The sequence below is a fragment of the Calidris pugnax genome, unplaced genomic scaffold (assembly GCF_001431845.1).
Source record: "Calidris pugnax isolate Ruff unplaced genomic scaffold, ASM143184v1 scaffold28, whole genome shotgun sequence".
Taxonomy (NCBI): Eukaryota; Metazoa; Chordata; class Aves; order Charadriiformes; family Scolopacidae; genus Calidris; species Calidris pugnax.
The window spans coordinates 7,490,491-7,513,945 of record NW_015090842.1 but is presented as its reverse complement, the minus strand read 5'-3'; the positions used below and the strand labels follow the sequence as shown (position 1 = coordinate 7,513,945).

The window sequence follows — 23,455 nt, the reverse complement described above, 5'->3', positions numbered from 1 at the left end:
CAGCTCCGCGCTCCCCCTCCCCTACCGCCGGGCATTCCCGGCCGGTAGCCCCCATGGCCACCAAAATCGACAAGGAGGCGTGCAGGGAGGCGTACAACCTCGTCAGGGACGATGCCACCGAGGTGAACTGGTAGGTGGCCCCCGGCATCTCCCTGTGATTCCCCTTCTCCTCTCTCCTCTCCCGAAAGGGTGACTTCTAGAGACCTTATTCCCCTTCTCCTCTCTCCCCCCCCCTGCCCTTCCTCAAGGATGTTATTTTCTACAGTATGTTCTTCCCCATCTCCTCTTTTCCCTTCCTAAAGGCTGACTGTTAAATGTATTACTCTCCTTCCCTTTTCCCCTTCCCGAAGGGTGACTTTTAAATGTATTCTTCTCCTTTTCCCCTTCCCAAAGGGTGACTTTCAAATGTATTATTCCCTTTTTCTCCTTCCCAACGGGTGACTCTTAAACGTATTATTCCCCTTTTCTTTTCCCCTCCCCGAAGGGTGACTTTTAAATACAATGGCTCTACAATCGTCCCTGGAGACCAAGGGGTAGACTATGAAACCTTTAAGAGGAAGTGCACAGGTAAGCTCCGTCTCGATTGCTTTGGCACCTTACCCTGTTTCCCGCTGCCCGGTGCGAGGGGGGGGATCAGGATGGGAGAAAACTTGGGTAAAGTGGAATTAGTGCTGCTGCTGCCCCGAGCCTGCCCTGCCCTGCGCCACCGGGTCTCCAGCCACCAAGGAGTGCAACTCGCTCAAGTCCGTGGTCCAGCCGGTCCTTTGTCTCACCCTTAGACTTAAGGTCCTTTGGGCTTTTTTTTTTTCCCCTCCTTTGCACAATTTTTCATTGCTTCTTGGTTCTAAAGGAGATAAAACGCTTGATTAGCAGCGGTCTCCTTGCTTAGTGCTGCAGTTTCGAAGCGTCGCTGGAGAGCAAAACAGACTCAATGTTTTGTGGCTAAAAGAATGCAGTCATACAGATCATTTTGCAATAAAATCCTCCTGTAACTTGTATTCCTAGCGCTGAATGTAACGGCAGTTAGGCAGCTTGCTGGGATTTTTGAAGAGTATGAAACCTGAGGAGAGGGTGGTTATGGCAGAGATTGGCTCAAACAATACAGCGCTGCAAACAATCGTGCGTGTGGCGTGGCACCACCGCTCCAGTTGCGGCTCCGGGTTTAAACGTGGCAGCTCCTTGTTCCAACTCTGGGTCGTCGAACATTAACACGAGAAACAAAGCCTGGGGAAAATGGAAATGAATTGAGGAATATTTCATTTCATCCGATCTTAACAACTTTTTACGTGTTTTACAAAAGCGGGATCTGACCTCTCTCAGAATAACTTATAGGGGGAAATGGTAGGGCTTTGCCTCATATCTTGGCTGCTATTTAACAATGTCACCAGGTGGCACGAGATAAGAAGCATTTGTAACTAATGCTGGACTATAACAAAGTCTTCCTCGCTCATCTAGTTACTCTACAATCGAGCGTTATGGTTAACCTGTATTTTTTAGAGTTAGGTATCTGTACTGTGCAGGAGTTGTGTGTTGAGCAGTCTCTCCCTTCTCAAGGTGGGGCGAGTCCCGGAGGCACTGGAGTCAGAGTCCCACAGCTATTGAAACACCCATCGCTGTCCAAATCCCTCTGCCAAGTCCCAGGGCTTGGCTCTATTGTACGGAGTCGGAGGGGAGAACTTCCAGTAACTTAAATGAGGGCAGGACTGGTCTGATCAGTCAATAAATATCACAGGAGAGAAATACGTTTTAGTCCCTGGAAAGCAGCCACTAAATCAAGACGGTTTAGGCTGCTCTGCCACGACATTTGCAGTGGGGAATTACTGGGATTAACACAGCTACTCATTTCCAGCTGTTCTTGAGACCTTTGCAGGGAAAATTTTCAGAACCGAAAAGGATCCTCTTGTAGTTGATGTCAGAAGAGCTGATACCCTGTAGCACAAGAACTCCCTCCCACCCAACTCTTCTTCATGGCAACGTAAGGAAAAAAGTAATTCCTGTGCATATGGGGAAACGGGTGCTGGCTCAGCACTTCTGAAGTTCATGCCAACCTTATCTAAAGGGTTAGTAGTTTCCTTGGGAGGTCAACAGCCTCAGTATCTGAGTGCCATGTTCTGGTCTCCTCTTGTGGCCAAGATAACTGGGCGTCTCCAGCATCTCCAGACATCTGAGGTTTGCAGGGGAGCATTCCCCATTTATTTTCCCTCCTTGTTTTTAAGAAGTCCACCTCTTATTTTGTCGGAACAGATTTGTAATGTTTTGTCTGGAGTGGCACCTTCTCAAGACCAGTTCCTATCTTCTCTTCTGCACCAAAGGGAATACTTTCTCTAGCAGCTAAGCAGGCAGAGGGGCTTTGGCAGGGAGCAGTCCCTGGTTGGGCTGGGTAGGATGCGTGTAACAACTAACACAGGCACATATTGCACTTTGGAATAAGGCCAGTTTTGTTTTCTTGCCGTCATTTGCATGTGCCAAACTCTTATTTATAAACAGGGTATTAAACCAGACAGAGTTTAAGGAAACGTGGTTTCCTCAAACCAGCAGAGTGCCAAGCTGGCCCCAACACTGAACCACTTTTACAGCAAAAAGGAAATGTTGCATATTTTAGGCATAGGCACAGAAAGGGAAGAGTTAAATAAGGGGCAGCTGTGGGGTAGACTGTGGCCTATTGTTAGTCTTTAATGTGGAGCTAAATCCCTTATAGCTGCTCCATTGCTCTCTTTCCCTTTTCCTGCTTTCCCCCTTTCCTGTGCTTTTAGCTGGTATGGTCTTCTCCTGGGCTGGGCAGGGGCAAGAGGTTGTCCTCAAACCTACTTCTGAAGCACAGCTGTTGAAGGCTTAAAGAACTGGGCAAATTCAGGTACCAGTTTCTTGGCTTAGTGCTAGAAAGGACCTAAGGATCTTCCTCCACCCACGAATTATGGTGCAGCAGTTGGGGAAGCAAGAGATGTAAGTTTCAGTACCTCCATCTGTGCAGCAACCCTTCGCATGGACCACTAGATGTAGTCAGGAAACAAGGCTCGTGCCAGCAGCAGTGAAGTCAGAGCTTTCCTTCCCATCTGGAAGAAAGGTGCCAAATGTTACTATGAATTAGAAACAAAGTCAGTAAAAAAAAGAGTAGGAAGGGATGGGAAGAGCTGCTAAATATTATTCCTTCCTATTGCTGCCTCTCTTCCCTCCCCATCCACATCCCATCTCCTACATTTTGCTGGAGGGGAGAAGAGTTACTATCAATGCAAAGAACTTCGGAAAATGTGATTAAAAGATGAAAAAAACTAGCATCAGAATAAACTTCCTTCCTTGTTTTGAATTCCTGTTTTGCGAAAAACACTGCCCTGAAAGCCACAAAGTACTTCAGCTGCCTCTGGTAGAAGCTGAGCATAATTGGGTGGTTGAAGGTGAGAGCGGGAGCTGGAATTGAGAGCCTCAGCGTGCAAAGTGTCACCAAGCCCCTCCGTCAGAGCTCGCTCTGTTCTACTTTCTGCACCAGCTATTTCAGTGCCGTTCTGAGCGGCAAACATCCGTGTCCTTCGCTTTCTTTAATAACCATTCTTATTAAAAGCCCCTTCGGCATGTGGTACATGCTGCTTCCCTCCAGGGCATTACATTAGGGAGCAGGCGGTGTCGGTGTGTGCTAATTCATGTGGATCTGAGACCAAGAAGGTCTTTTGTACCACTTTGGAAGACGTTTGCCTGTGGTGGGTATCCCGCCTCGTGCAACGACAGAGGTTAGGAAGGGCTGGAGGGGGTTGTTGGCAGCAGGGTTGTATTTTTGCTTTTTCTTCCCCCCATACATAGCCCTTTTCATGCAGACCGTGGCCCAACCCCTTACTGCTTCTGCAAACCTCCTCGGGGAACCAGAGTGGTTGAGGACAAAGAAAAGAAACTGAAATTGCTGCTTTTAAGGGAAGTAGCAGTTCAAAAAGACCGTGTTAGAAACCAGCTCTCTGCAAACCTCCAGCAAAGCTCTGTGGGCTGCAGTTGGAGGAAGGTGCTGAGCTTCTGGGGTGGTGAGGCCCGTGACCTGAGACAGGAACTGCTGCTGCACCTGATCTACCTTCTATGGGTTTCATGACTCCCACTGCTCTGCTCTCAGATACACGTTGCACATCAGACCTATACGTTATACATATCCTGGGGTGGAGGCTGTTTCTCCCTAAAGCTCTTTACTCAGCTTTGTGTACTAGCAGAAAAATTTAAGTACAAAATCAAACTAACCATCCTTTTCCCATCCCGCTGTTTGGGGACAGCAATTGCCACTCTTAAAGGAAGAAAACAGGGTAAGAAAAGCTTCTTTAGTGCCCTTTTGTTCAAGGTCCCAGGATTATGCTGCAAACACAGCCTGAACCCTGGACTTTGGCATTATCAGCCGCTGTCATGCTGTTGCTGTCAAGGTCTGTGACAAGCCACAAGATGACTCAAACGCCTTGGCTGGTGGGCAGTAGACTCTCTTCAGTCTCAGGCAGTAGTCTCCTCTGTCCCCAGAAAAGCAGCCCCAGATGTGTGAAGACCTCTCCTCCAGCCTATCCCAAAGTAAAGTCAAGGAGGTGGGTTTAAACCACTGGCACAGTAAAGTCCTTATATGATTAGTGATAAGGAGGAGCCTGCTGGTGGCACTTCCTCTTGCAGTCCTGCGTAATAAGCAGTGTACGTGACTGTCCTGGCCTTTCTCTGACCCAAAGAGTCTGGAGACCAAAGTTGAGGACGTTAATTGTGTCAGGGTCATTAAACACACAGTGTGGACACCTCCTGTGTCTTCTGGCTAAGGACTGTTTTGGTTGGGTTTAACAGCACAGATTACCTCTGCATTAAACAAGGACTTAATTCAAGGCTTTTGATCCATTTTACTCCACAGTTACAGCTCTTGCCTCTGCGGATGGCACAGACCCAGATGTAGCATTAATTTGGTGTTTAGTAGTACGTGCCATCAGTACACTTTAAAAAGAAAAAACCAGCTGAGCTGGTGGATTTGAAGCCAGAAACACAGATAAGAGTTGAAGGTTACTGTACGGAAGGATGTGAAAGCTCTTGGGTTTTTTTGTTGTTGTTGTTTTTCATTTCAAAGTCTCACAACCAGGCTGGTGATGCTGTTGCTGAGGAGCAGAATGACATAGGACTGAGATACTGAAGTAAAAGTCCTGTCAAAAACATCCGCTAAAACTTCTGTGTGTGTCAGTGATACCTGGCTGCGCCGGCCGGCTCGCCCCAGTTCCTGTAGTACAAAGCAGCAGAGCACTGCATTGTCTCTGGGGTTTATTTTAATTTTTTTTAAAATGTGTATTCTGCCATCAAGTAACGGAGAGGTCGGAAGACTGTGCTTCCCCCCATGCCACATGTGAACAGTTGTTTTTCAGTGCATCTCTGACAAAAGAAATAATGAGCCTTTTATTTGGAAAGCCCCAGTCCAGATAAATAATTGCAATGACAGCATGAAATGGGATAGTTATTCATGTGTCTGAAAAGATCAGACCAAAGCCACACTGTGCATTCAGCACGAGGAAGAACTGAAAATCTTTGGTCTGAAGTAAATACCCTATAAAATCATTTCTGGTTGACATAAAATATTAGGAAGAAAATTGAAATAGAACTGGCTGCTAAGACAAATGCAAGCTCTTTTGGGCTCATGGGAATTGCCCTATCAAGCCTGGCCTGCATATAAAATTTATGAGCTCAGAGTTGAGAGATCACCAAGATTAGGTTTGCACTTTGGATTGTAGGAAAGATTTGTAAAAATGCACGAGGACGTATAATGAGATAGGTGCTTATCTGTATTTGGCTACATCTTAAGGTGCTAAAATGGGCTTTGTAAATCAGTCTCCTACTGCTTTTGGTTTTCCTCTTGAATGTTTGTCTTGCCAGCTTTCCCTTAATATCTATTTAAAGGAAGACCTGAGGCCATGGGTGGCTTATGGGAATTTCACACTGTCTTTGCAGTGTTTCCCTGCCCCTGTGCCCCCCCTGCTCGCTCGGAAAGTCCTGCTCTTGGGAGGGTCAGCTGGAATGGCACGTGTTTGGCAGCGATCTCCTGGCTGCCAGCTGGAACCCTGGCTTAGACTGTCCCTTGCAACGGGCAGGAGGTTGTTTTAGGGAATATTCCCATTCATTTTTGTGGCAGTAACTCATCGGGTCAAGTTCTGCACTGAAATCTTTGTATTCAGTTTAGTTTTGTGATGCTTAATTAAAATAGGATGGCTGTGGGTCTGCATCCTCTGGTAGGCATAAGAGCAGGTAAAGAAGAGTATTCTATCTTTTGCATGCCCTTTGTTTTGGGGCCTGCCTGGCCCTTACTTCTGGCTGACTAACCCCAACTGTTCCTTCCTTCAGGGAAGGGGAAACAAAGATTAGCTGAATGACCTGTTTCCTCCCACTCTGCCCTCCAGTACATACCTAGGTCAGGAAAGAGACCAGAACAGGACCACTGTCACTGGGGTAGCAGCACCTCATTCTGATGAAACACTGCTGGTGGCTTCACTGGACCTGAGAAAGCCAAGAAAAAAGTCAGTGTGGGGTCATCATCCCCACACACTTGTGTCCCGAGCACCTTGTCCTCATGTCAGCCACCCCAGGTCACATGGAAAATGATTTGGTGCCCCAGCTCCAGCATGCCCTGTGGTTAATGTCCCGAGGTCTAACATCTTGTGTTTGCCTTACGTGACTTAATGAACATGTCTGCATGGCAGCACTGCATGAGGTATAGGGTTAAAGAAGGAAAAAACAGGGTAGAAAGAAGTAGGGAAGGTTTTCTATCTGCACTTCTAGCCGTGTGATTCCAGGGGTGACTGAAGAGGCAGAAAATTGACAAATTAATCTAAAACGAATCCAATTGAAACAAGCAAAATAAATCCTTCATGAAACCTGTCACGTGCCGTCAGTAATTCACTGTTGGACAGAACACAAAAGCTGATGGTTCCATCAACTGCCTTGCTGTGTGTGACCTTGGTTTAGCAGGCAGGTGAAGCTGGGAGCGGTGGCCTTGCCATGTCTCTGGCTTGGCCATTCAGAGAACCGTGAAGAACCGTAAGAACCATGAAGCTCTTGACAGTATGTTTCTTTCCTGCAGCTATTACCTTTTCCTGATGAGTCAGTGCATTTTAATCTAATGGGGAATTTGTTAGTGCAGCCGAACCAAAGGGCTTGAGTAAATGAAAAAGCGAATACCATCAAGGAAATCTCCACAGCTTGGCATCGAGCTTTGTTGACAGCCAAGGGCAGCTTAATCAGTATATTTGGAAAATCCTGCCTACTGATAAGTAAGGGGTTTGGAGAAAAATACTAAGCGATGCTTATTAAGGCATTCCTTGTATTTTCCATTGTTTGTGTAGCCCCATTGTCTTGCTGTACAACCGTCGTTAAAGGAGTAGTGATATTAGGAGGAATTAATGTTGTTAATTTCTGCGGTTTGTAACTAGTGAGATCTTCTCAAATAAAGCAGCTATTTCTGTTCTGCCCAGAGCTATTATTTGCTTCTCTCTGCCCTGAAATTCATGGCTTAATGACTAGGAAGATGGTTGCATAGAGCGAGGCAGGATTTCCTCTTTCAGAGGAAATCTACTGTCTCTCTATGATTTGTGAGACTCGCCCCCTCCCCCCTCAGCAATTCCTAAAACCACTATAAGTGGCTTTGTGTGAAAAGTGGGGGGTGGGGCTGGGTGGTGGATATTAATACCTTGAGATTTCTAGGGAAATTGGCACTGGTGGCCTTGATGACTTCCAGCGCAGTGAGGTGATCTGCTGGGGTAGAACCGATTAACCGTGAAAGAGGAAATCTGGGAGTATAAAAGAATTTGTGTTTTGATCCCGTTATCGCTCTGAACATGCTTCAGACTAATTGTGAAACTCAGCCACTTCTGCTGAGGGATTCTGACCTGCAGTCAGAGAGGCTCGTACCCAGGCTGAACTAGGGCTAAAAATCTCCGCGTCTGTCCCTGTTGCCCTTTTAGGAAAAGAGCTGTGTTAATTGCTAAGGGCTCCAATTCACATTCCCTCTTGCCTTTATCTGCAGCTGCTGAAATGCTCCTCAGCTGCTGCAACTCACAGGCTGGCACATCGAGTTAAAGCATCACATATTGGTAGTTTATATTAAATATAAACTGAAATCTAGCAGCTGAAGAGCCTGTTCTGCCTACTGTGGGGATACAACCTCCGTGGGGAGGCAGAAGGAGAAAGCACACAGCTCGGGTGTAACCTTTCAAGCTTCCACAAGTAAACCTGCCTCAGGTAACTTCTGCCCAAGATAGTGACTCAGAGCCCCACGTCTACCTTCAGTTGCTCATTAAACTTACTGGGACTTAACGTGATGAAGTAAGAGTTGCTCATATTCACTGAGTAGTAGGTGATGGAACAGATAAAAGCCCACCTGGGATTGCTGCGTTTGGCTCTCGTAGGTGCTGCTGATCAAGCTGCTTTCAGGAAAGCACTCAGCACTTCTGCTGAGAAGGAAATCCTGCTGCTGCCAGGGATCTGTGGGTTCACGTCAAATTAAAGTTCATGCTGACAGATAAATTCCTTCAACCTCCTTTCTACGTTGCTCTGAAAAAGCGCTGCAGAAAAACTTGGAATTCTTCACATTCATTCTATTTTTTGCGTTATCTTGATTATATAGTGTCATATTCCAAAGCATTCGTCAGGACCTATAACAACTTTGGGTAAAAGAAGCAGGGATGAAAACCCTGGAGACTCAAGGTAGAAAGTGATGGGTCAGTGGGAAGGGCTGTGACATGGTTACAGTGTAGCGGAGGCCAGGACTTGATGACATTAAAGAGCCTTCAGCACTGTGTTCCCTGAGGAATCCCAGTACAATTCTTAGCAGAGTGTGGCCTCCTTTACTGTCAGATCTGGAAAAGCACGTTTTTTTCAGAGAACTGTTAATAGTAACGTTAGGGGATTTACTGTCTCTCTTCACCTTGGGTATTTCCTGGCTGTCGGTTCATTTATGGTTCTAATCAATCTTGGGAAGAGGATTTACTGTCAGAAACGGGAGTCTCTCCGTGCATTTCTTGTACTTGCCAGTAATAGGGTATCTGAGAGAAGCTCTGTTTGCCCGCACTGTCAATACACCATTCTTACTGTCCTTCCAAAGATCCATCAACATTTTTCTTCTTAATAAGATCCCTCTTTCTCTTTGCTTCAATTTCAAAATCTTCAGAGGAGTTTCTTTTAAACGTTGTACAGGCTCACACAGACTGCTAGATACATTTTCCATTTTTCCCAGGTAGTCCCTCTGTCAGTGGCAAAAAAAGCACATAGAGAACAAAACAGGGAGAGCATAGGTGGCGTTTTTTGGACTTAAAAATGTCTTTTATCAAGGGGAAGTTGTCTTTACTCACACTTTGGCAAAACAAAGTGTGAAAGAAACTCTGGGATCTGTCAGCTTTCAGAGAACATCCCACTTTTTCTTTTTTTTTTTGCATTAATTTGTAGCAGCTTATTTTCTGGGGATGAGCAATTTCAAGCTGCTTCTCCCCTGTCCCTGGAGCTCCTGGGGCTGTCCTGACCATTCCTGGAGCGTGCTGTAACGGATCCAAGGATCCAAGGGGATGTTGGCAAACATGACTACACCTGAAGCCTGTGTTTTCACCTGGCAGCAGTCAAGACAGCAAATAACCATAAAACATGTTGAACTGGTCACAACAAGTGTAACCAGGATTAACATGATTCTGTTCAACCAGCAAGTTTGTTCTTCTATTTTGAGTCATCTCATTTCATTTAAAAGGTCTTGAGTGACCTCTAACAGATGAAGTAGCTATGATTAGGTATATTCCACAATTGCACAACTGTCCATCTGCTCTGCTTTTCTGCACAATCCTGGTTGAAGGCTCCAGTGCTGTGCCTGCTACTGTGGCTGGGGAAATGAGTGGATGGTATCACACACTTCCCAAGTGCCTGTGATCATGAACGCGTCCAACTGCCTCAGTTGATGAGTCACCCTGCAATGAAGGAACGAACTCTTCAAGACAAGGACTTTACAAGGTTTTTACACATATGGCCAGACAAAATAACTCTAGTCTGGTGTGATATAGCAGAAACCAGCTGTGAAACAAAGATCAGAACAGTTTTAAAATCCAAGGCCTTTGGAAGGGGTAGAAAAGCACATCTGGGGAAGTAATTGCAGATTTTTCTTTTGCTCCTTCTTCTCCCTTCCTTCTTGTAAACTCATACCACAAGTGAGCCAGAAATGTTGCTGAAGGAAAGGAAAGGATCAGATTTGTAAAATAGCCAGTTTCTGGATATACGTTATAAAATGTGACCCGAATTCTGCTATCCTGTAAGAAAGAGACACTGGGAAATTGCTTTCTTCCCTTCTTGACCAGTGACCTGCAGATGAATAATCTGGCTGACTGTAACTGGGGTTAGCTCTGTGCTCTTGAGCTGCCTGTTGACTGTATTTTAGCCATTTCCAAACATACTAGGAGCACACTGATATGGTGTGGGGTGGCCAGCACAGCCAAATTCCTCCCAGAAGCACCCTAGGAAGAGGCAGACCTAACACTGGCAAAGTGCACCTTGCAAGCGAAGGGCATGTGAGTAGAGCCCCTGTGTTGCCCAGTTAATCCAGAAGGATGCTATTGCAACACCAAATCAGTGCCTTGACTTGGTCTTTAAGTTGAGAGCAATAGTCTCACCCTGGAAAATGGCAAGGCAGGGATGTTTCTGTTTTCAGTCACCTTACCCTTGTTGCTTTGTCTTTCCAGATGATGTGCGATTGTTCGGCTTTGTCCGATTCACCACCGGCGATGCCATGAGCAAGAGAGTCAAGTTTGCCCTCATCACTTGGATTGGAGAGGATGTCAGTGGCCTGCAGAGAGCCAAAACTGGGACCGACAAGACTCTGGTCAAAGAAGTAGTACAGGTAATCTCTTACTTCTGCTTCTAACCACCAGTTCTCATTGCTTTTAGCTCTACAAACACCAGCAGGAGGTAAGAGAGGGGGAAGGATTAGATCAGCCTTCAATTTAGTAGTTAATACTTTTAAAAAAAGACAGTTTCTTATTGCCTCTCTTCCTACTAGGAAGACTTATCATCTGCCCTTTGAGCACTCGGGTATAAAGAAGCACTTTTGAACTTAAGGCTGTCTTTAACTATTTCATGAAGAAGGAATACATGCTCTCCCCTCCTTGTCTCAATTAAGATGTTTCCCATCGCCTTCCTTGATATGGAAATAACATAATATTCAATGGTAGAGAACAAGGCAGTATTAAGTTAAGCTGGTAAAATTAAACAGAAAAACTCACACCCTTGTTTAAACGTTTCTCTTGAAGCCTTTTGTCTCAGCACAATGAATTCATGGACTGAAGTCTGAAGTCCCTATCAGTACCAATTAACTAACAGCTCTTAATAGCTAACTAGATTTGAATAGTCTTCTGTTTGGCTTTGGGCGTATCAGGGAAAAAGAGAAATGCACTTAGTACACACCTTGGAAGGGCTTCACTTGAATTTGTCTGCTCCAACTGAGCTTATCATTTAACTCTGTCGAGGCTTCCCAGGGTGCTCTCAGCCGGGTTCTCTCTGTTGGGATCCGAGCTCAGTCCAAGTGAGTGAAAAGAAGCAACTGCTGGAAGAGAAGTGAATTGTTTCCTCTGAAGAAGTATTTTTAAAGCAAGATTAGCTCTTTCAACTAAACCTCTCCAATGCCTGAGAAGTGATCTTGCTGCACTTGGAGAGCAAGCTGACCACTAAAATAATCTCCCTCAATAAGAGCGTTCTTGCTGATATAAAGAAATCTCTCAGTAGGATGATATGAAGGATGAGAATGAAGTCCTCCTCAATTGACTGGTAGTTTGTATGATACAGAAGATTATATTTAGATAAGAAGCATGAAGAATGTAAAAAATCCATATCCTTCCAGAAGATAAACACTGGTGCTGAATCTTTCAAAATGACAACTAGGCAGAGAAGTCCATTCTGAAAAGAAACTTCCATAAAGACACCTGAGAGATAGGAAGGCAAATCTCTGTTCATGTGAAGCAGCTGAAACTGTGTAATTGTAGCTAAAGATGAAATTATAGACTACTAATGAATGACTCATATAAGAGTCACTAAGCCAAGATTTTAAAAAATATATGTTTAGACTATTTATCCCTGTTGAGTTGAATAGCATTCCTGAATGCTGTTCTAAGATCTGTCCCTCAGGCCTGTTACATATAATTTGTAATTTGACTTGTTTTATCTTTGATTAGTAGACTGTATGAGTTAATAATCTGGTGGAACATCAGCCATTCTTGGCTGTTACTTAAAAGCTTTCATATTCTAATTAATCTGTACTAAAATATGAAAACAATACAACTTGTTCTTCATACACTGTTACTGAGCAACCATGTCTATGGTTGCATTTCTCCAAAGCATTTCTGAATGTAATGACAATGCTGATCTCCATTCCATAAGAATTTATCTTGACAACTATTTTGAATAGTTCTACATGTGCAACTGAATCCCTGAGCGGAGGGGGATAAAAGCAGAACTATTTTCTTCTTTTTATGAATGTAACCTTGCAGATAATATGTCAAAACAAAAGAGGACAAGAAAGTCCAACTGAAATTTAGTGGAGGGAACTTACCTCAGAGTTATTTCACTCTTAATAGTTCTCTTGACCTTCAAGTACATTCCCAGTCATCCCACTGCTTCTGATTTTTACAGAGATTATTTAAGATGAGTTATACATAGAAAAATAGAGTTGGTCGGTTGCTGTAATGATTAACTACAAATCTGACTCAGTGTTGGTTCATCATTTGGAATAAGCAGTACCCTAAAGCGGGCATTTTTTTCTTTCCAAACCCTGAAGCCAATCTAGGCTACTGATGCAGTTTGGCTTTCTGCAGTTTTAGTTGTGTGCATGGCCCGTGGGTGCACTTACCCTGTGCCACAGGGCTCTCATTCCAAGGAAGTGTGGCACAGGGAGGCTTTTTTGTACAGCAGGTACCGGCTTTGGGTTTGTGATCTACAGAAATGATCGGTTGAGATTCCAGAACAGCAGCTCTTTGGTCTAAGAAACCCTCAGTAAAACGTGAAGGGTGCTCACGATCTTGTAATACTTGCCAAAGCTATCTGGGGCTCTTTATTCAAGACTAAAGCTCTAGTTGGAGGGGAGGCCTGGCTTTATATTCTCTGCTACACTGTAGATGCAGTTATGAGCTATGGGTGAGCTCTGCTCAAAGCTGAACAAACGCCAATGCACATTGTTCTTCTGCAGAGACACTCAAAGGGAAGGACAGTCAGCTTGAACACCGCCTCGCAAGTGAAACCCACCGCGTTGCATCTGTAGAATAAAGAGTGCTCACACACGGTGATTATTAACAGTCTCCTAGAAGCACCTGCCATAAGGAAAATGTAAAGGATATTAACTGTTGAAGAGTAGATTACGGGCTTGTGAACAAAAGGATGAAATATTATAAAGCAAAGAGAGGAACTGGGTTGCCCTCACTTTTGTATTCCTCCCTTGGAAGGGGGAGCAGGTGCTATGAAATCTACAGAGAGGTGGCTTGGGAAGCAACACTGGTAGTCAGAGGAGGAGGATGCCAGAAAATGTCTCAGGAAGAAAGAAAAATTGATTTTTAGCTGTATTAACTGTAAAATTATAGGGATAGATCTCATCTGGTGCAAATTCCTGATCTGTACTAGCTGAGAATCAGGTCTTCCTGCTTATTTGAGGCTATCCTCATTACCTCCTCAATATTGTTGGAAAATGCGTTTTGCATTTATTGTATTTATTTTGGATTGCAGAACAATGCATTTTGCATTCAGGAATATTCAGTAGCCTTTTTTTTTCCACAGCCATTTATTTTCCATCCTTTTCTCTTTACCTCAGCTGGAAATCTTGGATCGAGCTTGTGACCTGGTCCAAGCAGTTCAGCTGAGAGCAGGTTAGAAGTAAGGCCAGGATGGGGAACAAGTCCTTATCTATATTTTCTTAAGGGTATAGCTAAGTACTAGCATGTGGAGACCTCCCTGTCTAAGTGGAGACACGGAGTAGGGTGATGCAGTATCCCAGCTTTTCCCCACTGAGCTTCTGCCTAGGCCAAGGACAGACCTAGAGGTGGGGAGCAGTAGCACAGAACGTCCCAAGCTTTGCAAACTGTTGCTTAAGATGTTTGTGAGTTCATTTCTGGGGTCCAGTCTGTACCTAGATCTAGAATGATCTAAACAGCTAAGGAACATTATGAAGCAGGAAGCCAGGATGACTTAAACTACCACCTGCACCTATTTTGTCATCAGCAGTAGCGTGTCTGACCTTGTGAGTGGGGGTGAGCTGGCAGATGCTGACAGTGAACCTCACATGCAACAGACCCCACCGCATTTGTGTCCTCTGCACAGCTGTGGTTTGATCACCGTGAGCCACTAGTTGTCATGCCAAGGTTGTACCCACCTGCCAGTAGGTACCAGCTGAATAGAAAGGCTTTGGGCCTATTTTCTACTTGGCTAAAAAGAAAATCATCCAGAGCTGGTCTTAAACTCGTGTTTTATGTCCCTGGCAGTAAGGACGGTTCTGCCTCGTACCTCCTTTATATGCACAAGCTGTGGCTTATTCAACAGCCTTAGTACAAATCCATCCAGGAGACTCTCTGTGCTCTGAGGGCTGTTGTTTTGACCTCCTTTATTCCAGAGGCCCAGAAGAAAGAGGTCGGCCAGCTTAAGCCCAGAAATCAAGGCTGTTGTAAGCTGCTTGTCGTGGCCAGGAACGGCTGCCAGCATGAGGTTCAACTCAGCCATAAAAATTCCTGCAAGGTGAAACCTGGCAGCTGTGGGTTTTAAGTACAGGAGCATCAGGCCTTCCAGCAAAAGGGCCTGTGCACTTTGAGGAGAGGCAGAGGGATGATGTTACGGTGCTTTTCTTGGAGTAAGGACAAGCCCAGGCATAGCAGTTCTGGGGCTGGGAGTGGCAGCCAGCACTACTGTGGTCAGCTTTTGATGCAAACACTGAAGAACTGAAAACAGGACTTGGTTTCCCTCTGAGAGTTGCTTCCTCTCTGTGAACTTATTGCCCTTCATGACTGCATTTCCTACCAGGAGATTTTAACCCTTCGTTAGGCAGCGTAGAGGTCCTTTTCCTGACAGGGCTGAATTCCCCCACAGGGCTGTCTCAGCAAAGGGACTGCCCAACCATTGCCAGTTTGTCTTATTTTCCATGAGTTTTGACTCTTCTCTGTTTTCTTCAGCTCTCCTGCCCCCACAAAGTCATGTGCTCTGTTATTTGCCTAAATCGTATTCAGAGTAAAACAGCTCTGTTTCTGTGAGCAAATATTCACGGCATTTTATTCATTATTATTTTTGTAGAGGAATTTGCCTGGCTTTAGTGATGTCAACAAGCTTCTGAGATCCTGCCTTGGAGCAGTATCCCAGCTTTTCCCCACTGAGCTTCTGCCTAGGCCAAGGACAGACCTAGAGGTGGGGAGCAGTAGCACAGAACGTCCCAAGCTTTGCAAACTGTTGCTTAAGATGTTTGTGAGTTCATTTCTGGGGTCCAGTCTGTACCTAGATCTAGAATGATCTAAACAGCTAAGGAACATTATGAAGCAGGAAGCCAGGATGACTTAAACTACCACCTGCACCTATTTTGTCATCAGCAGTAGCGTGTCTGACCTTGTGAGTGGGGGTGAGCTGGCAGATGCTGACAGTGAACCTCACATGCAACAGACCCCACCGCATTTGTGTCCTCTGCACAGCTGTGGTTTGATCACCGTGAGCCACTAGTTGTCATGCCAAGGTTGTACCCACCTGCCAGTAGGTACCAGCTGAATAGAAAGGCTTTGGGCCTATTTTCTACTTGGCTAAAAAGAAAATCATCCAGAGCTGGTCTTAAACTCGTGTTTTATGTCCCTGGCAGTAAGGACGGTTCTGCCTCGTACCTCCTTTATATGCACAAGCTGTGGCTTATTCAACAGCCTTAGTACAAATCCATCCAGGAGACTCTCTGTGCTCTGAGGGCTGTTGTTTTGACCTCCTTTATTCCAGAGGCCCAGAAGAAAGAGGTCGGCCAGCTTAAGCCCAGAAATCAAGGCTGTTGTAAGCTGCTTGTCGTGGCCAGGAACGGCTGCCAGCATGAGGTTCAACTCAGCCATAAAAATTCCTGCAAGGTGAAACCTGGCAGCTGTGGGTTTTAAGTACAGGAGCATCAGGCCTTCCAGCAAAAGGGCCTGTGCACTTTGAGGAGAGGCAGAGGGATGATGTTACGGTGCTTTTCTTGGAGTAAGGACAAGCCCAGGCATAGCAGTTCTGGGGCTGGGAGTGGCAGCCAGCACTACTGTGGTCAGCTTTTGATGCAAACACTGAAGAACTGAAAACAGGACTTGGTTTCCCTCTGAGAGTTGCTTCCTCTCTGTGAACTTATTGCCCTTCATGACTGCATTTCCTACCAGGAGATTTTAACCCTTCGTTAGGCAGCGTAGAGGTCCTTTTCCTGACAGGGCTGAATTCCCCCACAGGGCTGTCTCAGCAAAGGGACTGCCCAACCATTGCCAGTTTGTCTTATTTTCCATGAGTTTTGACTCTTCTCTGTTTTCTTCAGCTCTCCTGCCCCCACAAAATCATGTGCTCTGTTATTTGCCTAAATCGTATTCAGAGTAAAACAGCTCTGTTTCTGTGAGCAAATATTCACGGCATTTTATTCATTATTATTTTTGTAGAGGAATTTGCCTGGCTTTAGTGATGTCAACAAGCTTCTGAGATCCTGCCTTGGAGGTCATGGCCAGATCTTTTCTGGTTCACCTTTATCTTCTCCTCTGGGTTCCTCTCTGCAGTGATGCTGGTACCTCATGAGGGGGGACCCACTTAGGGGGCTACTGTCCCTGCTCTCGGGACAGATAAAACTCATATAGCTCTAGATGTGTGTATTAGGTTTCTCATGTTAGTACAGTGGTCTAAACGGAAGATGGATTAATAGCTTTGTTAGAGGCAGTCAGAAAATCAAACTTATACGGCAACGGCTGTATCATGGTGGCTTTGAGAAAGTTTTTCACAGGAGGGTGAGTGAGATACTGCTGGGAAGGCAAGCAGAACTGTGCCTTTTGGCTGATTTTTCTGTTCTGGTTTACTGTAATGACCCTACCAAATGGATATGGATTTACAAGAACTCTTAATCCTAGACTAGAGAAAGTGGTAACTTTATAAGTGATTTATTCAGGCCAGAATAAGCAGCCTCTGATCACCCCCCATCTGACACATGGCCCTGTGACTTTTTCAGTGGGATGCAGCACAGATAGGAAGAATTTGCAGCTCAGCTGAAATGCAGTTCCCATTGCTGAGAGATGTGTTTGCCAGAGGTTTGGGCTGGCTTCTCCCAGCCGCTGGAACAGTTCCATCTAAAAATTGGCAAGGAGTAAATTTGAAGAGAGGGGTTTTTGCTGATAGTTTGGACTCCAATAGTGGATTGCAGGACCAGGTTTGGTGTAGACAGATAGAGTGGAGGGCAGTGGCACTGTATTGCTGTAGGCACTTGTCAGTTTATAGCTCTCCTTGGACTCAGAGAAGCCCTGATAGAACACACCTCTGCTGCAGCCATAGGACACATCCTTTCTCCCCCAAGACCACAGGTCTAGGACTAATACCATGCTGGAAAAGAAACATAGGAGATGTCATCTCCTCTGTACTGCATCTGCACTGAAAATGTGATGGGAGTGGTGAAATTAACCACAGCGGAACTGAGGATTTTGAGACACTGGAGGCTGCTGCAAGCCCCAGTGTAAATAAAAACAGCAAGCTGCTCAACTACCTGGCACTGTCCCTAGCTGCTAAGAACCCATGTGTCTCTAGATGATACAAGGATTTTCCTTCTGGCTTCAGGCCTACCCATTCTGGGATTAATAAGGGCCTCTGCAGACCTATTTGGTACAGTATCTGCACCAGACAGATTTTCCCTTGGCCAGCTTAGGGAAATTTTATGGCCCCATATGCTAAACATTCAGGGTCTGGAATAGGAAGAAAATCTACTCCACCCTTTCTCTCCCCCCTATATAGTTGTCCGGATGAGAAAGGCTGGATGGAGCTTGCTGCACAAACTTCATACTTCCCAAGAGAGATGCAGGCTTGGTTTTTGCAACCTGACCAGTGTGGTTGGAGCCCTTTTATCTGTGTAGCGTTGCCTGGGGCTGACACAGGGGATTGGATTGCAAAATTGTGACTCTCTGCTACTCAGGCACAAAGAGAAGCACGTGCCAGATAGGTATATTGAAGAACCCTGAGTAAACCTTACTTTTTAGGTTGTGTTCAATGATTTGAGAAGCAAAGCAAAGGGCCTGTGGTCACTGTTGTGTCGTGAGAGTGATAAAGATAAATGGCATCATTGTTTTTGTTATCTGTAGGCTGCTGCTGACTCTGGGATGAATACAAAGGCTAGAATTCACTCCCAGGGCTTGCTGCGGTTGTAAAAAGCTTGGGGATAGGGGGAGGAGAGGAGAAAAGGAAGTGGAGGACGTAAAATGAAGATGCATGTCAGCAAAGCGAGGGCCCAAGCATCAGAGCTATGCTCTGTGCCTTAGGCGGCTAGAACTGTTCTGCAATTCTCTTGAAAGGCATTAGATATTGGTATGTGTGAGAGAAGAGACAGCAGGGACTTTCCCCACCCCAGGCTCTTAGGGGCAGAAAGAAAATCTGGTGGCAGAACAGAAATGTGACTGAAGTGGCATGCCTGTTTGCGTTGCTGTTAGCTGCTAGCAGCCAGGATCTTTCCTGGTGTTTTGCAGGAGCCAGTTTGCTATGATGGGTTATTTCTAATTGCAGATGACAGTCATGCCGAATAAGGACCATTGCCCGATCTAGCTAACATCAGACCCAATTAAATCAGTTGGGGATATTTTTATATTCTGGCAGTTTCAGAGGGGACAAAAAAAAGGAGTGAACTCTGGGTAAGATGGCCTTGGGCTGAGAAGTGTTTCTGTTGATCCTAAGTGCCCAATCTCTTGATCTGAGAGCCAGAGTCCCTCCTGTTTTCCTGCCCTGATGACACAAGAGGCAGTTTCAACTACCTCTAAAATACTTATATGCCTCCCTTCACCTTGTGATTTGTGCCCTGAGCAAAAGCTCAACCCCAAAGAGATCTAACAGTGAATTAGGAGTGATAAGGGAGGCTGAAGAAGGGTCAAGCAGGATATTGAAATCAGGAGTTCCAGGCAGCACACTCACCCAAAGCATCTTCTCCCCTTGGAGCCAGGCTTGATGAGACATTGTGGTGGGTAAGAGCCCGTGTGAAGAACCAAAGAAGTCCCCGACAGCACCTGCCAGCAGAAAGGAATAAAGCAAAGAGTTATTAATAGCAGTGACCCAGATTGCACTCTGAGGGTACAAATCTGGCACAAGAGGTGGCCCAGTCAGCTAAGAGGATATTTAAGAGTGACTGGGAACATAACCCATATGGCCACTACTAGGGGGAGATTGTTTCAACCTTCCAAGATGTCTCAGTGGCATTGACATGAAACAGTGGCTGGTGCCCACAGATCATCACCCAGGAGTCATCTGGATAACTGTCTAGTTGAGAAGACATCTGAGTAATTATAATTTATTTGTGGTACATACAATTTAATTCCCCGCTGTTCATGCATGAGTGCACTTGGCAGTTTTAAATTCAGAATCAGCTGGACTCTGCAGACTGGACATTGAAGGAAACCCTCCCTGCATTTCTACAATACACACACTTTAACAGAATCCCCCTCCGAAATTATTTTACAGGCCTTCCACAGATCTCACTAATGTCAGGGCAGAAACTAGCACTGAAGTCACATAGTCCTGAATAATCCGTTTCCTGAGTTGAGGAAAACTTGTTAAACCTGTTGGCACATCTAAAAGAAATTGAAAAGGCTCAGCTCAAAAATCATGTAGGTAGCACACCTCAGTGAGCATCAGGTAGCTGAAAATCATTTGTTTGTTCTTGGCAAGAGGTAAGCTTTGCAAAGATCTCACGCAGGAGATCTGTAGGACACTCGTGTGTGTGACCAAATCTGATGTTTTGAGCAGTCTGCCTCTTCATTTCCCATCTCAGAAACAAAAGGTTTCTTTCTCTCAATAAAACATTTCTCTCCCTTTTTCCCTGAACTCTGCTAAGACATGGATGAGTGCCTGTGTCTGCCTGCCCTCACCACGGAAAAGTCCACCACTGAAGTGTGGAGCAAAATGGGGCTGTGAAGCGGTTGTTGTTTCTCAGGATTTTGTCTCGCTGCTGACAAACTAAAGCAGAGCAGACAAGGCTTCTCGTAGCTGCTATAAGCTTTTGGGTTTTTTTACCCCGTAAGCAACTGTTCGATAGTGAGGATTTCCTACAGTGTGAAACAGGATCAGCCACAGCCTGGGAGACTGGCGTGGGGGAGGGAGCTGTTTTGCTCTCCCTTCCATTTTTTCCACCGCATGAAAGAGGTGCTGAGGCTCTTTCAAGCTGAATCCTCCACCACCCCCCTCCTTTACCCGACTCTGATCCCAAACTGAGACCCTTGAGACGCTGCCAAATAAAGAGCTCTCCCATGGCTTAGAGTCTGAAACCAATTAGAAACACCCCCCCCCCTCCACAGTTGTGCCGGGGTTGTTCCAGCGCTGGGGAGACCTGGACAAGGCGACTGCTTCTCTCTCAAAGCATTGCCTCATTCTCCCAGGCAGCCTCTGTCACCTCTCGGGGCACTGGCTGCCCAGGGAGCCAGCCATTCCAGCTTTCCCCAGACATTTCAGTAGGGCTGTTGGGATTTTTAATTCATTTTTTTGTTGTTGTCGTTGCCACTTTGTCCCTGGCCCTGCAGAGTGCAATGGATGCTTGGGTTTTTCACGCTGTCTAAAAGCTCCGTGGGTCGGGGGGGAAGGGAAAGACACGTGCAAAGTTCTCAGTTGTGGTTAGGAAGTGAAGGAAAACGCTAAAGCAAGAAGCAAATGTGCACGTTTGCATAAATGCCCATGCACACACACACATGCATTCAACCCTTGCTATGAGGCAGGAGGGACAGCCCCCACAAAGGAACAAATCCCTGACTGTAGTGACACCGCCGTGACAAGTGCCCTAAAGGCACCGTGGTGTCCCATTCACTGCGATCTGTTCTGAGAAAGGTTTTCTCTGTTCACAACCTCACATCACAGCACGCTGCCTGGGGCTTCCCCACCTCCCATGAGTTGTGAAGAGCATTCAAGCAGCTAGATAGCTGCCCTCAGCACACACACACACACATGCATTCAACCCTTGCTATGAGGCAGGAGGGACAGCCCCCACAAAGGAACAAATCCCTGACTGTAGTGACACCGCCATGACAAGTGCCCTAAAGGCACCGTGGTGTCCCATTCACTGCGATCTGTTCTGAGAAAGGTTTTCTCTGTTCACAACCTCACATCACAGCACGCTGCCTGGGGCTTCCCCACCTCCCATGAGTTGTGAAGAGCTGGCCAGCAGCTAGATAGCTGCCCTCAGCACACAAGTGTATTAATAAAGCGTGTCCTTAAAGGTCACTTTGGATCATTAGACCACAGAGCATAGTGGAGCCTATTAACAACACCAGCAGTCTGTCTAGTACAGTATCTTGGTTTTGGCCGTGATGTGTATTCAGTAGTTGAGAGGAGGAGTCAATAAGTCTACTGAAGTAGACTTATTTGCTTCTGGTACCATCTGTGTGTTGTGTAATCTTTAATGGGAGCATCCTCCCATCAGCTGGCGGGGCACAGTGCTGTAGCACACTGTGGTGTAGCACTGTTCTCCTTGGTTTTGGGAGAAAAGCTCCTAAAAAAGACCAGGGTTAAAATCCAGACAGGATTAGCAACTTGCCAAAGATTATGCTGAGGGTCTGTGGCAGTAAGAAGGTTGACAATTTTGAGCTTTTCAGTTTTCATACTACTTAGGAAACATGACCTAACCTAGACCGTGCATTTATCACTAGGAAGAGCTGTTGCATAGGGCAGGATTGGGTCTTGCAGCCAGTGACTGCAGAAGTAGAAACATAAAGTTTCTCCAGGTTAAGTCTTGGGTTTTGCCATCACTAGCCTTCCATCTCATCCACAGCTTTCTATTTATCATCCCTGCCACAGTAGATAAGGGTATACAGCTCATAAAGCCATGGAAGCTGGATAACGCTTCTTTATTCAGGTACTCGGACAAGTATCCCCTTTTTTATCAGACTTTTTCTTTATCTCTTGCAGAACTTTGCCAAAGAATTTGTGATCAGTGACCACAAAGAGCTGGATGAGGACTACATCAAGAACGAGCTGAAGAAAGCAGGGGGGGCTAATTATGATGCACAGACTGAGTAAACGCACAGACCTCCTGACACCATCACCTGGATCTCAAAGGGAGGGGAAAGGCACAACAAACTAACACAACTGAGAGATGAGGCAACTGAAATCCCCAGCTTTCTGTGTATGCACCTAAGAACTCCCTTTCTTTGCATACAGCGGACTTTTCTTTTCCATTCCATCTCACAAAACAGCCCTCTCTGGGGTTCTGGTTTGGTTTTTTTTCCCCCCCCTTTTTTTTTTTACTCAACTCTGTCCATGTTCTTGCACCTGTGGCATTTAGTTTGGCTCTGCTTTCATCCTACTCAGCACTGTGTCCGTAGAGGCTTGCCATTGTGTCCTTCTTCATACGCGTGCACGTCTCTGTGTGTTTTAGTTGGGTTCAACCTGGTCTCGGAGGGGAGAAAGTTTTGAGGGAGTTCTGAACAACCATTATTTTAATATTTTTTAAATTTTTCTCACTGATATTCTTCTGAATAATATTTTTTGCTGTTATAGGCTCAGATCAACTTGACTTCACTCAAATTTTGATTAAATTGTCTAAGCTTAAATATTCATCTGAGATGTTATCTAACAGCTTAAACAACAAAGCGAACAAACAAAAAAATTCTTTGACTTTTAATAAATGGGAATAAATTTGCCTTAAACGTTGCTTGACAGTTGCTATGCTATATGCTGCATCTCTGTCCCTCCCTCTTAAAAATAAGATCCAACATGATCTAAATGTGGGGGTTTTAATTGTTTTTTGGAGGTATTGTGGCACAGTAAAATGAGGGGTTTAGAAATGTCTGGACACTTGTTCACTATTTTGTGTACATTGGGTTTGTATTTGACTTTCCTAATGCTGGGGCTCAGGAGGTGAAACTGAAATGCATAGATTTCCTTTTTAAATGATGTCTGCAAAAATAGCAGCCGCTGAATCCTAGCAGCCTTCTCTGCCCATGTCCCCCCCAATTATTTTTTTTGCAGTTAAACACAACATCTTCAATTATTTTGGGGCCTTCAGGCAGTGATCCATCCTGCAGCTGTGACCAAGGGATGGAGCAGGGCAGCTCTCTCCCAGTTGGGATGAAACATTCAACATCAGAGGTTCAGAAATAACCTGGGCACAGTTTGTTTGGTACCAGACCGTTTGTTTGGGGGGCTTCTTTGTATGGCTTTTTTTTTCCATCAAAGGTAATTGTCCCCAGAATTATGTGTGGGGGGAAAACTGTGTTGTACTGGGGCTTGGGAGTCAGTGCTATAAACCCATTTCAGAAATAAATGTTTTACAAGAACAGTT

The 23,455-nt window shown here is 45.4% G+C and overlaps 2 protein-coding genes across 2 annotated transcripts in view; one reads left to right on the top strand and one right to left on the bottom strand.

Moving 5' to 3' along the window:
* KLHL36 (kelch like family member 36) overlaps positions 1-8,561 on the bottom strand; it is a 32,989-nt gene extending 24,428 nt beyond the window's left edge. The window contains exons 1-4 of the mRNA XM_014942359.1: positions 7,661-8,561; positions 6,382-6,471; positions 2,958-3,053; positions 601-844 (exon numbers count right to left, since the gene is read on the bottom strand). The gene's annotated coding sequence lies outside the window, so the exon portion shown is untranslated. The remainder of the gene's footprint in view (positions 1-600; positions 845-2,957; positions 3,054-6,381; positions 6,472-7,660) is intronic.
* On the top strand, positions 7-23,455 carry COTL1 (coactosin-like F-actin binding protein 1). Its single transcript, XM_014942361.1, has 4 exons — positions 7-130; positions 485-567; positions 10,686-10,843; positions 22,081-23,455. The coding sequence occupies exons 1-4, from the start codon at positions 54-56 to the stop codon at positions 22,189-22,191; spliced, it is 429 nt and encodes a 142-aa protein (XP_014797847.1). The 5' UTR covers positions 7-53; the 3' UTR covers positions 22,192-23,455.